General features: G+C 46.3%; 2 protein-coding genes across 2 annotated transcripts in view; one reads left to right on the plus strand and one right to left on the minus strand.

Annotated features, from left to right (window-relative positions):
* ccdc146 (coiled-coil domain containing 146) overlaps positions 1–15,550 on the plus strand; it is a 67,626-nt gene that overhangs the window by 7,069 nt on the left and 45,007 nt on the right. The window contains exons 3-4 of the mRNA XM_055937261.1: positions 12,859–12,941; positions 14,185–14,394. Of these exons, the coding sequence (XP_055793236.1) occupies positions 12,859–12,941; positions 14,185–14,394 (293 nt within the window). The remainder of the gene's footprint in view (positions 1–12,858; positions 12,942–14,184; positions 14,395–15,550) is intronic.
* fgl2a (fibrinogen-like 2a) lies at positions 372–8,071 on the minus strand. The gene is made up of 3 exons (XM_055937267.1): positions 7,191–8,071; positions 2,031–2,230; positions 372–1,726 (listed from the first exon to the last, which is right to left on the minus strand). The coding sequence occupies exons 1-3, from the start codon at positions 7,948–7,950 to the stop codon at positions 1,220–1,222; spliced, it is 1,467 nt and encodes a 488-aa protein (XP_055793242.1). The 5' UTR covers positions 7,951–8,071; the 3' UTR covers positions 372–1,219.

Here is a 15,550-nt window from a genome sequence, read left to right on the forward strand (position 1 = left end):
CTGGGTCAGGGCTATTTGCCTACTGATGGTTGGCAGATATAGGCTAGGTCAGGGCTATTTGCCTACTGATGGTTGGCAGATATAGGCTAGGTCAGGGCTATTTGCCTACTGATGGTTGGCAGATATAGGCTGGGTCAGGGCTATTTGCCTACTGATGGTTGGCAGATATAGGCTAGGTCAGGGCTATTTGCCTACTGATGGTTGGCAGATATAGGCTAGGTCAGGGCTATTTGCCTACTGATGGTTGGCAGATATAGGCTGGGTCAGGGCTATTTGCCTACTGATGGTTGGCAGATATAGGCTGGGTCAGGGCTATTTGCCTGCTGTGTTTCATGCGGGATATGGATAACAAAACACTCAGTACTCAGTGCAAATCTGTAAAAACTTTATTCATGTTTTTATATAAAAAGTAAATACTTTTTTGAATAGGACAATAGAAGGTGAATATAAAGCTTCTAGTGTACATACAGTTCCATACATCAAGCTACATAATCAATTATTCTATTCAAATAGACCTACACTTTAAACCTTTTCATACAAGTCGAAATACTCCATGTTTTAGTTTTAAACTTCTCTGTGGTCAACTTCTCAACCCCAATACAATGTTTTTTATTCCGAATACAATACTTTTTGGGGTACTCATCTTAGGCAATCACTGTGTACTGCATGAAAATACAGTCCATATATTAGTTATATAAAAGCTATCATACGTTCAAAAATAAATACTGTACATTTCCTCCTTGAACTTGTGGCCTTTAGTTTCCAATGCACTTAGCCTGTCTAGATGAGGATGCAATGTAATGACATACAGCTAGGTGGCAGTATTATACAGAAAACGCTTTGGACGTACAGATGTCTTGAAACAGTTGCAGTGCCTGCAGTCAACCAATGTAATTATTCTGCAGAAAGCAAACATATCTGACTCCATTTTGCTGGTGTTATGAGTTCAGTAGCACATGGTCCATAGTATGTTGTTTGACCGAGAGCCAGACTTTTACTATGACTGTGATATCATACATTTGTCTTCGGTGGAGACTTTTCCAACCTTTTGAAGATTTCATTGCTGTTTTATTACCGGGAACCCAGGTGTCTCAGACTGTCTCTGAACCACGTGGTTGAACTTGACAGTGGGAGGCAGAAAGGTCAAAGGAGCAGAAAGTTAAGAAGAAAAAAGTATGTCAGATCTTTCCGGTCGTTTCCGTTCTCATGCCTCTTTCCTTTAGGGAGCGTAGTTCTTTGGCCGTATCATCATTTTGACGGTCTTGAAGGCCTGCCTGTAGTTGGTGGGGTATGCTTCACTAGACATGTTGTGCCATGTTCCCCAGAAGATGCCGTTCCTCACGCCCTTGTATCTCTTGTGGTAGTATTTCCCATTGAGATTGGCTGACATGCAGGCGTCAAACCACCAGCCAGAGCTGTAGTACGCGCCGCAGTTCCCTGACGGGTACATGTCGTTGTCCCTATCTGGCGTGGTGAAGAACTTCTGGTCGTGGTTGAAGTGCTTGTTCATGTGCAGCGCGTTGCCGGCCGTGCCACTGTACCCGCTGATGGATAAGCGATACCTCAGGAACTCGTTGGCTACGTAGAACTGGTCGAACTTGGCGTACTCCCGCACCCCTTGGAAGTCCTCCAGTTCGATGCGCAGCACCATGTCCTTGGCCTTGGTCAGGAGGTGGATGCGGTCGTTGCCCAACCAGAACTCTCCCCGGGGGTCACCAAAGCCCCTCTAGAGAGACAGAGAGAGAGAGACAGAGAGAGAGAGAGAGAGAGAGAGAGAGAGAGAGGGGGCAAGGGCAGGGGGAGAGAGAGAGAAAAAGGTATAGGTCTGTGTCAGAGGAGTCAACTCTGTCCCAAATGACACCCTATTCCCTTACATAGTGTTTGGTCAAAGGTAGTGCACTATATAGGGAATAGGGTGCCATTTGGGACACAGTCCCTGTTTTCCCTGATTCTCACAGGCCAGCAGGCCATTGCATGGAATGTTACTAACCACGGTCTGTCAAAGAGTTTTGTCAAATGGGTTTATTAACCTTGTACTCAGCCCAGGAGCGGTTGAAGCTGACGGTGCCATTGAGGCGCTGCTGCACCAGGGTCCAGCTGCCGCCGAACGACTCCATGTCGCAGTAGACCTCGAACGTGCCGTTCCTGGGGTCTGGCGTGACCCGGTAGACGCCGTTCCTCCTCTCTTTTAGCATGTTGTAGTCAGAGCAGTCCTTTGGAGCGATGATGACTGTTGTGAGAGAGAGACAGGGCAGGGGGAGGGAGGGAGAGACAGAGAGAGACAGGGCAGGGGGAGGGAGAGAGAGAGAGGCAGAGAGAGACAGGGCAGGGGGAGGGAGAGAGAGACAGAGAGAGACAGGGCAGGGGGAGGGAGAGAGCGACAGAGAGAGACAGGTCAGGGGGAGGGAGAGAGAGACAGGGCAGGGGGAGGGAGAGAGAGACAGAGAGAGACAGGGCAGGGGGAGGGAGAGAGAGACAGATAAAGACAGGGCAGGGGAGGGAGGGAGGGAGGGAGGGAGAGAGAGACAGAGAGAGACAGGGCAGGGGGAGGGAGAGAGACAGAGAGAGACAGGGCAGGGTGAGGGAGAGAGAGACAGAGAGAGACAGGGCAGGGGGAGGGAGAGAGAGACAGAGAGAGACAGAGCAGGGGGAGGGAGAGAGACAGAGAGAGAGACAGGGCAGGGGGAGGGAGAGAGAGACAGAGAGAGACAGAGCAGGGGGAGGGAGAGAGACAGAGAGAGACAGGGCAGGGGGAGGGAGAGAGAGACAGAGAGAGACAGGGCAGGGGAGGGTGGGAGGGAGAGAGAGACAGGGCAGGGTGAGGGAGAGAGAGACAGAGAGAGACAGGGCAGGGGGAGGGAGAGAGAGACAGAGAGAGACAGGGCAGGGGGAGGGAGAGAGAGACAGAGAGAGACAGGGCAGGGGGAGGGAGAGAGACAGAGAGAGACAGGGCAGGGGGAGGGAGAGAGAGACAGAGAGAGACAGGGCAGGGGAGGGAGAGAGAGACAGAGAGAGACAGGGCAGGGGGAGGGAGAGAGAGACAGAGAGAGACAGGGCAGGGGGAGGGAGAGAGAGACAGAGAGAGACAGGGCAGGGGAGGGAGGGAGGGAGAGAGAGACAGGGCAGGGTGAGGGAGAGAGAGACAGAGAGAGACAGGGCAGGGGGAGGGAGAGAGACAGAGAGAGACAGGGCAGGGGGAGGAAGAGAGAGACAGAGAGAGACAGGGCAGGGGGAGGGAGAGAGACAGAGAGAGAGACAGGGCAGGGGGAGGGAGAGAGAGACAGAGAGAGACAGAGCAGGGGGAGGGAGAGAGACAGAGAGAGACAGGGCAGGGGGAGGGAGAGAGAGACAGAGAGAGACAGGGCAGGGGAGGGTGGGAGGGAGAGAGAGACAGGGCAGGGTGAGGGAGAGAGAGACAGAGAGAGACAGAGAGAGACAGGGCAGGGGGAGGGAGAGAGAGACAGGGCAGGGGGAGGGAGGGAGAGAGAGACAGGGCAGGGGGAGGGAGAGAGAGACAGAGAGAGACAGGGCAGGGGGAGGGAGGGAGAGAGAGAGAGACAGGGCAGGGGGAGGGAGAGGGAGAGAGAGAGACAGGGCAGGGGAGGGAGAGAGAGGCAACGGTCAGTGTCCGAGGAGTAAAGAAAACACTGTTTCCCTCAAAGCACAAGACTCTCACAACCCAGCAGGCCATTGCATGGAATGTTACTGACTTTCAGCCCCAGAGCTGACCGAGCGAGTTGAGCCACGACCGTCAGAGTGTTTTCATATAAGGGGAGGACAGACTTGTCAAAACGTGGGAAAGTGTAAAATGGGATTAACCAATGCTGCTGGAGACCCTGCCAGTCCCCACTCTGTGTTTGTGATGATAATGCATCCTGACACCCACTTTTGGAGCTTTGAGTTTTGGAAAGTGACGCCAGTCGGCTGCTCAGGATAGGAGCCTAGGAAGCATGAGAGAGGAGTTGAGTTAGCAGAGCACAGAAGAGGACAGAGCAGAGCACAGAAGAGGACAGAGCAGAGCACAGCAGAGGACAGAGCAGAGCACAGAAGAGGACAGAGCAGAGCACAGCAGAGGACAGAGCAGAGCACAGCAGAGGACAGAAGAGGACAGAGCAGAGCACAGAAGAGGACAGAGCAGAGCACAGAAGAGGACAGAGCAGAGCACAGAAGAGGACAGAGCAGAGCACAGCAGAGGACAGAGCAGAGCACAGCAGAGGACAGAGCAGAGCACAGAAGAGGACAGAGCAGAGCACAGCAGAGGACAGAGCAGAGCACAGCAGAGGACAGAGCATAGCACAGAAGAGGACAGAGCAGAGCACAGAAGAGGACAGAGCAGAGCACAGAAGAGCAGGCTGTGTGTGTGTGTGTGTGTGTGTGTGTGTGTGTGTGTGTGTGTGTGTGTGTGTGTGTGTGTGTGTGTGTGTGTGTGTGTGTGTGTGTGTGTGTGTGTGTGTGTGTGTGTGTGTGTGTGTGTGTGTGTGTGTGTGTGTATCTCCCCCCTGCGGGCAGTACTCCTATCAAAGTCTGCCCATATGTGATAGTATTAGTGGTTCTCAGAATATGGGTGCCAGGCTGTGACTGACCCAAATATAACAGTCCGTCAGGCAGATGGACAGACAGCCATGCAGACTGATAAAGGGGATTGACAGCAACAGTAGAGCAGCTGTATTATCAAGGAAGTATGCAGAGACATAAAACCCTCATCTGGAAGTAACATCGTCTCAGTGAAAAGCTTGTGCATTCTCACATTACAGGCAAACAGTTCCTTTAATTCCTACAGAAAAAGGCGTAAAACTGTTTATAAATGAATAGAGAGCATGATTCAGTTAAATGATCCAAAGGTAGACTCCCTCCATGTATGTCCACGAACACCTTCAAATCCAATCAGAGATAGAAAGCACACTGTTTAGTTTAACTGTGAATTGGGGCTTAATGATCCGTTACAGAGCTGAGATTGTGAGATGTCTGACTGCTGACGTTCTGTTGTCGTTGAGCCGACAGTAGAGTTTCCCATATCAAGATAGAAACGTGGCCAGTAGAGTTTCCCATATCAAGATAGAAACGTGGACAGTAGAGTTTCCCATATCAAGATAGAAACGTGGCCAGTAGAGTTTCCCATATCAAGATAGAAACGTGGCCAGTAGAGTTTCCCATATCAAGATAGAAACGTGGCCAGTAGAATTTCCCATATCAAGATAGAAACGTGGCCAGTAGAGTTTCCCATATCAAGATAGAAACGTGGCCAGTAGAGTTTCCCATATCAAGATAGAAACGTGGCCAGTAGAGAGAAGGCTGTGTCAACAACAGAACACACAAGCACTACTGCACTTTGATACTGGACGCTCCCGACTCTTACTGGAAACACTGTATATGGCCTGTTTCTCCATCATCTATCTATCCAGAGTAATTTGCAGAGCTCTTATAGGAAACATGACAGATTCATCTAAGACAAGTGCTTCTACATAGTGTTCTGATCTCACCATGACCAACTGTCGGAAGGCAACACATTGCATCATCTTGTTGGCAAGTGTAATAAAGGAGTTAGCTGTTCACACTGAAATTATAGCTGTTACACTGGCTGGAGAAATCACACTGCTGTCAGGAGTTGATCCATTTCAAAAGGATCTCACATGTGTTTTTCAGATAATAGCCAATGGAGGAGATGGTTGTCACATGCTTTAGGAATGGTTCCATATCCGTTTGGATGGATGGTAGTATGTTATATGATTACTACTGAAATATGTCCCCTAGAGATACCTCTAGATGGAAATTGAACTTTGATATGACCAGTTTGCATTCCGTTGATAATTGTACATGGGGTTTTCAGTTCCGTTCTCCAAAAGGAAGTACCTTACAGTGGTCTACAGTATTGAAACTGACAGGAAAATTATTAGTTTCAAATTGGTTTCTATTAAGCCCATATGAAAATATACATATCTCTTTCCATCGGAAGGACCGCTGAAAATATCAGAATATCTCACAATCAAAATATCAGAATATCCCACACTCAAAATATCAGAACATCTCACACTCAAAATATCAGAATATCAGAATATCAGAATATCTCACACTCAAACTATCAGAATATCAGAATATCAGAATATCTCACACTCAAACTATCAGAATATCTCACACTCAAACTATCAGAATATCTCACACTCAAAATATCAGAATATCAGAATATCTCACACTCAAAATATCAGAATATCAAAATATCAGAATATCCCACACTCAAAATATCAGAATATCAGAATATCAGAATATCCCACACTCAAAATATCAGAATATCAGAATATCAGAATATCCCACACTCAAAATATCAGAATATCAGAATATCTCACACTCAAAATATCAGAATATCTCACACTCAAAATATCAGAATATCAGAATATCTCACACTCAAAATATCAGAATATCTCACACTCAAAATATCAGAATATCAGAATATCTCACACTCAAAATATCAGAATATCAGAATATCTCACACTCAAAATATCAGAATATCTCACACTCAAAATATCAGAATATCAAAATATCAGAATATCGGAATATCTCACACTCAAAATATCAGAATATCAGAATATCTCACACTCAAAATATCAGAATATCAGAATATCTCACACTCAAAATATCAGAATATCTCACACTCAAAATATCAGAATATCAGAATATCAGAATATCAGAATATCAGAATATCTCACACTCAAAATATCAGAATATCCCAATGAGTTTTGAAAGATAAAGTGTGAGGAAATGATGTAATTCCCTTGTACAGTAGCAGTGTTAGTTAAGGACCATGCATAAATAAAGGGTGATGATCTGGAGTTAAACCTGCGATTCTCCTTTTGATACGGCAGAGTACTCACACTCAGTACAGAGGGCTGGCATACTGTAAAATACTGCATTCAGTGCGTGAAAGCCTGGTTTTATAATAAGTCTGTCTGACTGAAGCTTAGAGGAGAACAGTAGGTTAGCAATAACAAGAGACGAGAGGAGCTTCTATAAGAGAACAGAGGGGCTATTTTCAATAACACTTTCACCCAGGGGAGTTCTGCAGTTTACAGAATAATGATAGTTTAGTAATAACACAGGGTTTTGTAAATCAGTTAAAGGTTATACAGCATTTTACTGTCAAATTCTCAAGAAGCTATTTGTTGATTTAAATCAAGAGAATAAGTAAATAGACGTACACTGAGGAGAGGGCTGGACGGCACACTGGTGGTTACAGTTGTTGCTGAGCTTGTTGATCACTCCAGTGATGTTCTCCACCTTGCTGTCCACGATGGCCTCCACGTTCCTCATGTTGATGAGGCTTAGTTCCTCTAGACGGCCCTGCAGAGCCGTGATCTGGCCCCGTGCGTTACGCAGGCTGCTGGACATCTTGTTCATCTTCACCTGCATCCCAAACACAGAACCGCTGGTAGAGCCAGTGCCTTTGCCAGTACCAGAACCGGTGCTAGTGCCAATGCCATCCCCATCAGTTCTTGTGTTGGTTCCCCCGTCTCCTCGTTCCTCCTTACTGGTGCTAGACTGTATTTCCAGAAACCCTGGTCCCATCCCCGTACCGGGACCCCCTGCTGCCTCCCCGCTGTCCCTCTGCAGGCTCTGGTCAGCCTGCTGTCGGCACTCCAGACAGTCCCTCTTCAGCCGGTTCACCGTCTCCTTCAGGCTCTGCAGCTCCTTCATGGTCTTCTCCAGCATCCTGAACTGCTTGGGCAGCTGGATGGTCAGTGGAGGCAGGGTGATCTGGTAGGGGCAGTCGTCCTCTTCTCCACACTGGCCAGAAGGCTTCATCCTCACAGGGCAGCCCCCTGAAACCTCTCCTGTAGCAGGCTTATCCTGGACCGTATCCCATCTCTGGGCTCCGTCTCCTGGGTCTGCTGCAGAGCTCCATGGGACTGCCAGCAGAAGAGTGGTGGAGGCCACAACACACAGCACGACCAGCCTCATGGTGTGTGTTTGAGTGAGTGAGTGAGTGAGTGTTTCTCAGCTACGCAGTCAGAGAGAGCGAGAGCAGCGTGAGAGCAGCCTGCAGGAGAGTGAGCGCAGGAGACTGCCTCCTGCCTGAGATAGTTGTGTCATTAATATCAGGGGAGAGGGAGGGAGGGAGGGAGGGATGGGAGGGGCTGTGTTGCGTAATTCCACCACTCCATACCAGCAGCAAAGTCAAACATTTAAAGAGAAAGTAGGAGGGCAGAGTTCCGACTGAGCTGCAGTCCTTTTAAAAGTCAGCCCATTTCCCTGAACAGACAAGTGAGTCAGTACAAAGGAATTAAGATTCTCTCCTGTAGGTTTCCCCCCATCTTGTTGTTTTGCTGTTTTGTGTTGTTGGATATTTAGCCTGAACTAGGACACTAAGCCCTTTATGAAGTGGTAGAAGTGGTTGGTTTGAGGGTCTTAGAGGGTTGATACTAGATCACCTGAACAGAGAGAAAGGCTATGGTCCTGCAGTGCACTTGTTTTATCTCCGAGCGCCAATCTCAGTGTTGCTGTGGATCAACACCAATGTTTCTCTTTCCTTCTTAACTCTGGTCTCGTTGCCATGACAGTTTTAGATTCAATGTATGAACATGACATCACCAGATCTCTAATGTCTGAGAAAGACTCATTTGTATACAGAGCGTCTTCTCTCTGCCACGACCAGGTGTTCGCTCTTCCTACTGACGGACTCAGTTTGTGGTGGGTTGTGGGATACCTGTAAAGTGGGCTATAGCTTTTCACAAGCTGGAAGTCATTCACGCTATATTATTCCACAGTACGGTGTTTCATTCAGGATTAGTCATATTGAAAGTGATGCAATATTTGCAATTCAAACCCTCTATTGAAACTCACGTTATACACCTTAGTTTTGGGTCAAAGGTGAGATGACATTAGAGCCGTGAAAGATAAACATAACAGGTCAGATCCTGTAGCAGGCTGAAACTGGCAGTGTCCCAGGGCTCTGTGTGGTGGCGGTCATGGGTCAACGTCAGCCATCTTGTGATCAGGAAGTATTGTCCCTCTGAGCCAGACGGGCTGCACATTAACGAGTCCTCCTCACCTGCAGGAAAAGCACCTGACTTTACGAATAAAGTGACTGTTATTGTTATTCCTACGATATCTATGGAATAATCTACTGTTCATGACTCATCCTCATGAATATTGTAACTGTCTGGAACTCTATATAACTGACAGGGAAACTGTTTTTGTTGTTGAGAATTGAAACCTTTCAACTATCCATTCCTTTAAGTGGCTCCCAGCCGCTGAACGAGAAACTGGCTTTCATTTTTACAGAGGAAGGGAAAACCATAGACCATATAATTGACCTATTCCATGTTGGTAGAGCAGAACTGGCAGAGTTACAGTACCAACCAGGCCTGGATCTCAGCTCTAACAGACAGAACTGGCAGAGTTACAGTACCAACCAGGCCTGGATCTCAGCTCTAACAGACAGAACTGGCAGAGTTACAGTACCAACCAGGCCTGGATCTCAGCTCTAACAGACAGAACTGGCAGAGTTACAGTACCAACCAGGCCTGGATCTCAGCTCTAACAGACAGAACTGGCAGAGTTACAGTACCAACCAGGCCTGGATCTCAGCTCTAACAGACAGAACTGGCAGAGTTACAGTACCAACCAGGCCTGGATCTCAGCTCTAACAGACAGAACTGGCAGAGTTACAGTACCAACCAGGCCTGGATCTCAGCTCTAACAGACAGAACTGGCAGAGTTACAGTACCAACCAGGCCTGGATCTCAGCTCTAACAGACAGAACTGGCAGAGTTACAGTACCAGCCTATATCTGTAGTCCTATGTGTCTCTATACCTGTAGTCCTATGTGTGTCTATACCTGTAGTCTTATGTGTCTCTATACCTGTAGTCCTATGTGTCTCTATACCTGTAGTCTTATGTGTGTCTCTATACCTGTAGTCTTATGTGTGTCTCTATACCTGTAGTACTATGTGTGTCTCTATTCCTGTAGTCTTATGTGTGTCTCTATACCTGTAGTCCTATGTGTCTCTATACCTGTAGTCTTATGTGTGTCTCTATACCTGTAGTCTTATGTGTGTCTCTATACCTGTAGTACTATGTGTGTCTCTATTCCTGTAGTCTTATGTGTGTCTCTATACCTGTAGTCCTATGTGTGTCTATACCTGTAGTCTTATGTGTGTCTCTATACCTGTAGTCCTATGTGTGTCTCTATACCTGTAGTCTTATGTGTGTCTCTATACCTGTAGTCCTATGTGTGTCTCTATACCTGTAGTCCTATGTCTCTCTATACCTGTAGTCTTATGTGTGTCTCTATACCTGTAGTCCTATGTGTGTCTCTATACCTGTAGTCCTATGTGTGTCTCTACACCTGTAGTCCTATGTGTGTCTCTATACCTGTAGTCCTATATGTGTCTCTATACCTGTAGTCTTATGTGTGTCTCTATTCCTGTAGTACTATGTGTGTCTCTATACCTGTAGTCTTATGTGTGTCTCTATACCTGTAGTCCTATGTGTGTCTCTATACCTGTAGTCTTATGTGTGTCTCTATACCTGTAGTCCTATGTGTGTCTCTATACCTGTAGTCTTATGTGTGTCTCTATACCTGTAGTCTTATGTGTGTCTCTATACCTGTAGTCCTATGTGTGTCTATACATGTAGTCCTATGTGTCTCTATACCTGTAGTCCTATGTGTCTCTATACCTGTAGTCTTATGTGTGTCTCTATACCTGTAGTCTTATGTGTGTCTCTATTCCTGTAGTACTATGTGTGTCTCTATACCTGTAGTCTTATGTGTGTCTCTATACCTGTAGTCCTATGTGTGTCTCTATACCTGTAGTCTTATGTGTTTCTCTATACCTGTAGTCCTATGTGTGTCTCTATACCTGTAGTCTTATGTGTGTCTCTATACCTGTAGTCCTATGTGTGTCTCTATACCTGTAGTCCTATGTCTCTCTATACCTGTAGTCTTATGTGTGTCTCTATACCTGTAGTCCTATGTGTGTCTCTATACCTGTAGTCCTATGTGTGTCTCTACACCTGTAGTCCTATGTGTGTCTCTATACCTGTAGTCCTATATGTGTCTCTATACCTGTAGTCCTATATGTGTCTCTATACCTGTAGTCATATGTGTGTATATACCTGTAGTCCTATATGTCTCTATAGCTGTAGTCCTAGGTGTGTCTCTATATCTGTAGTCATATGTGTGTCTCTATAGCTGTAGTCCTATGTGTCTCTATACCTGTAGTCCTATGTGTGTCTCTATACCTGTAGTCTTCTGTGTGTCTCTATAACTGTACTCCTATGTGTGTCTCTATACCTGTAGTCCTATGTGTTTCTATACATGTAGTCCTATGTGTCTCTATACCTGTAGTCCTATATGTCTCTATACCTGTAGTCCTATGTGTGTCTCTATACCTGTAGTCCTATGTGTGTCTCTATACCTGTAGTCCTATGTGTGTCTCTATAGCTGTAGTCCTATGTGTGTCTATACATGTAGTCCTATGTGTGTCTCTGTACCTGTAGTCTTATGTGTGTCTATACCTGTAGTCATATGTGTGTCTATACATGTAGTCCTATGTGTGTCTCTGTACCTGTAGTCCTATGTGTCTCTATACCTGTAGTCCTATGTGTGTCTCTATAGCTGTAGTCCTATGTGTGTCTATACATGTAGTCCTATGTGTGTCTCTGTACCTGTAGTCTTATGTGTGTCTATACCTGTAGTCATATGTGTGTCTATACATGTAGTCCTATGTGTGTCTCTGTACCTGTAGTCTTATGTGTCTCTATAGCTGTAGTCATATGTGTGTCTGTACCTGTAGTCCTATGTGTGTCTATACCTGTAGTCCTATGTGTCTCTATACCTGTAGTCATATGTGTGTCTATACATGTAGTCCTATGTGTGTCTCTGTACCTGTAGTCCTATGTGTGTCTCTATACCTGTAGTCTTATGTGTCTCTATAGCTGTAGTCATATGTGTGTCTATACATGTAGTCCTATGTGTGTCTCTGTACCTGTAGTCCTATGTGTGTCTCTATACCTGTAGTCATATGTGTGTCTCTATACCTGTAGTCCTATGTGTGTCTCTGTACCTGTAGTCCTATGTGTGTCTTAATACCTGTAGAACTCATTAACCTCTTGATGCAACCAGCCCCAGGTAAATAATACATTATTCTATACCTTCGTTATTCTCCATGTTCCTTTTAAGACATGGGGTTTCCAGTAAACTTGCAGTGCTCTGATAAACTGTAATGAATCCAAAGTATCAGTTATTTTCTGCCAACTGTAGCTCCCCGGTGAGGTGAAGTCTTTATAACATATCACAGTGATGCACACACGTGTTGGCTGTTTGATGTGTCTTTCATCATTCCAACCATCACAGCCTGGCTCTGTGAAGATCAGCCTGGCTCTGTGAAGTTCAGCCTGGTTCTGTGAAGCTCAGCCTGGCTCTGTGAAGTTCAGCCTGGCTCTGTGAAGTTCAGCCTGGCTCTGTGAAGTTCAGCCTGGCTCTGTGAAAATCAGTCTGGCTCTGTGAAAATCAGCTGGATAAAGATACTTCAAGGCTGGAAGACTTTTCTCGCTAAATAGCAACTGAATTGCTTTTACGGATATGGAGTTCTGTTTTTGTTCCTTTGTAGTTGAAGCAAACACAGATGTTCTGTAGCGTTGGCACGGTGATAAACACCATAGAGTGATGGGGGGTAAACAACAGACTTGTTTACAGCCACTGGAACCATCTAATCTGTGTGGTTGAGCTATTATTTGACATGTGCAAGGAGAGCTAATCGCTCTGTGGTCAGATGGAGAGACATGGATGGCTTCCCAGATGCTGGTTCTGGTCCAAGGCTTTAGGCAGATGATTATTGAAAGAAGGATTTTGTTCTCTTGTAGCTGTTCTCTACTGGGAAGATCAGCGGGACCAAAGCAGCGAAGCTCAAAGCCAGTTTCAGCCTGCTCCATGACACCTTGAAAAGGTAAGTGATCTCATCTCTCCCTGTCCACAGACGCACCTTACATGTTTATATGGATAACACAAGCCACTCTGTATGAGGACTGGACTGGACCTGTGCCATATTATTGACCCATCAGTACCTGTTTAAAATGGCCCATCAGTACCTGTTTAAAATGATCCATCAGTACCTGTTTAAAATGACCCATCAGTACCTGTTTAAAATGACCCATCAGTACCTGTTTAAAATGACCCATCAGTACCTGTTTAAAATGGCCCATCAGTACCTGTTTAAAATGGCCCATCAGTACCTGTTTAAAATGACCCATCAGTACCTGTTTAAAATGGCCCATCAGTACCTGTTTAAAATGACCCATCAGTACCTGTTTAAAATGACCCATCAGTACCTGTTTAAAATGGCCCATCAGTACCTGTTTAAAATGACCCATCAGTACCTGTTTAAAATGGCCCATCAGTACCTGTTTAAAATGACCCATCAGTACCTGTTTAAAATGACCCATCAGTACCTGTTTAAAATGACCCATCAGTACCTGTTTAAAATGACCCATCAGTACCTGTTTAAAATGACCCATCAGTACCTGTTTAAAATGGCCCATCAGTACCTGTTTAAAATGACCCATCAGTACCTGTTTAAAATGGCCCATCAGTACCTGTTTAAAATGACCCATCAGTACCTGTTTAAAATGGCCCATCAGTACCTGTTTAAAATGACCCATCACTACCTGTTTAAAATGACCCATCAGTACCTGTTTAAAATGACCCATCAGTACCTGTTTAAAATGACCCATCAGTACCTGTTTAAAATGACCCATCAGTACCTGTTTAAAATGACCCATCAGTACCTGTTTAAAATGACCCATCAGTACTTGTCAACTTGACACAACTGTGGGAAGCATTGAAGTCAACATGGACCAGCATCCCTGTGGAACGCTTTAGACACCTTGTAGAGTCTGTGCCCTGACACATTGAGCCTGTTCTGAGGGCAAAAGGGGGTGAAACTCAATATTGGAAAGGTGATCTTTTTGTTTTGTAGACTCAGTGTATAACTACCCTCGGATGCCCAGTTGAGGTGACAGTCTGTGACAGAGGCTAGTCCCGACCAGCATCTGTGTCTGTGTACCACTAGGACCTGTGTGATTCCCCTCCTTCCTGAGGGTGATGAGCTGAGTCAGCTGACCACATCTCTGCCCTGTCATATGACCCATCAGTACCTGTGTCTGTCTGTGACTCCCATCTCCCCACCCCAGCTCTCAGCAGTCAGAGATCCGGCTGCTGCAGGAGGCCAAGCGGTTCAGAGCAGAGCTGGAGCGCCAGCAGAGAGATCTGGAGGAGGCTGAGCAGTTCCCTGAGGGGCCGGACACAGAGGTCAGCCGCATGAGACAGCAGCTCCTCAAGTTCCACAACGACCTGCGACAGGCAGAGGAGAGGGACTACCAGATGAACTACCAGCTAGAGTGGTGAGGACACACACACTGACTAGAGCCTAGCGTAGAGAGAGAGAGAGAGAGAGTCTGTGTGTCTGTCTGTCTGTCTATGTGTGTGTCTGCCTGTGTGTGTCTATCTGTCTGTCTGTCTGCCTGCCTGCCTGTGTCTGTCTGTCTGTCTGTCTGTCTGTCTGTCTGTCTATGTGTTTCTGTCTGTCTGTCTGCCTGTGTGTGTCTGTCTATGTGTGTCTGTATGTGTCTGTGTGTGTGTCTGTCTGTCTGTCTGTCTGTCTGTCTGTCTGTCTGTCTGTCTGTCTATGTGTCTATGTGTGTCTGTCTGTCTGTCTGTCTGTCTGTCTGTCTGTCTGCCTGTGTGTGTCTGTCTATGTGTGTCTGTCTGTGTCTGTTTGTGTCTGTCTCTGTCTGAGGTTAAGGGTAGGCTCAGCTCTTGAGCCACTTTAGTCCAGTCAGTCCAGGAAGTGGTATGTGTGGCATGTAGCCTAGGGGTAAGAGCGTTGGGCCAGTAACTGAACGGTCGCTAGTTCGAATCCCTTAACGACAAGGTGAAAAATCTGCCATTGTGCCCTTGACGAGGCACTTAACCCTAATCGCTCCAGGGTTGCTGTTGATAATGGCTGACCCTGGATGTGACCCCACTCTGAGGGTGTCTCAGGGGGATATGCATTAAACACATTACCACTTCACACACACGTATATAATGGAACAGGACAAATATAACCCACCAAATGATTCATCATTATTAGGTGTGCCTCTGGCTCCAGCCAGCTGTGTCACTAGTCTCCTCCACTTGTTCTCAACAACACTCCTGTCCTTGTGTCCGAAAGGTCAAGCACGCCTCCGAAACACAGCACGGAAAAGAACGCTGCTGTCCTCTCTCTGCACAACACACACACAGTTCAACTGAAAGGCCACAGAGAGGCCATTGGAACATTGCTTAGCAACTGATGAAACAAGCTTGTGTAAAAAACAAAGAAAGAGGACATGAAAGGAAAGGTCTCTTCATCAGTCATTTAATCAGCAAGGACTAGAATACGGCTCTGGCTGTCCCAAATGGCACCCTATTCCCTATATAATGCACTACATTAGACCAGGGACCATAGGGCTTTGGTCAAAAGTAGTGCACTACATAGGGATTAGGGTACCATTTGAGACGCACACTATGATTCAC

This window comes from Salvelinus fontinalis, chromosome 11, assembly GCF_029448725.1.
Source record: "Salvelinus fontinalis isolate EN_2023a chromosome 11, ASM2944872v1, whole genome shotgun sequence".
NCBI classification, from domain to species: Eukaryota; Metazoa; Chordata; class Actinopteri; order Salmoniformes; family Salmonidae; genus Salvelinus; species Salvelinus fontinalis.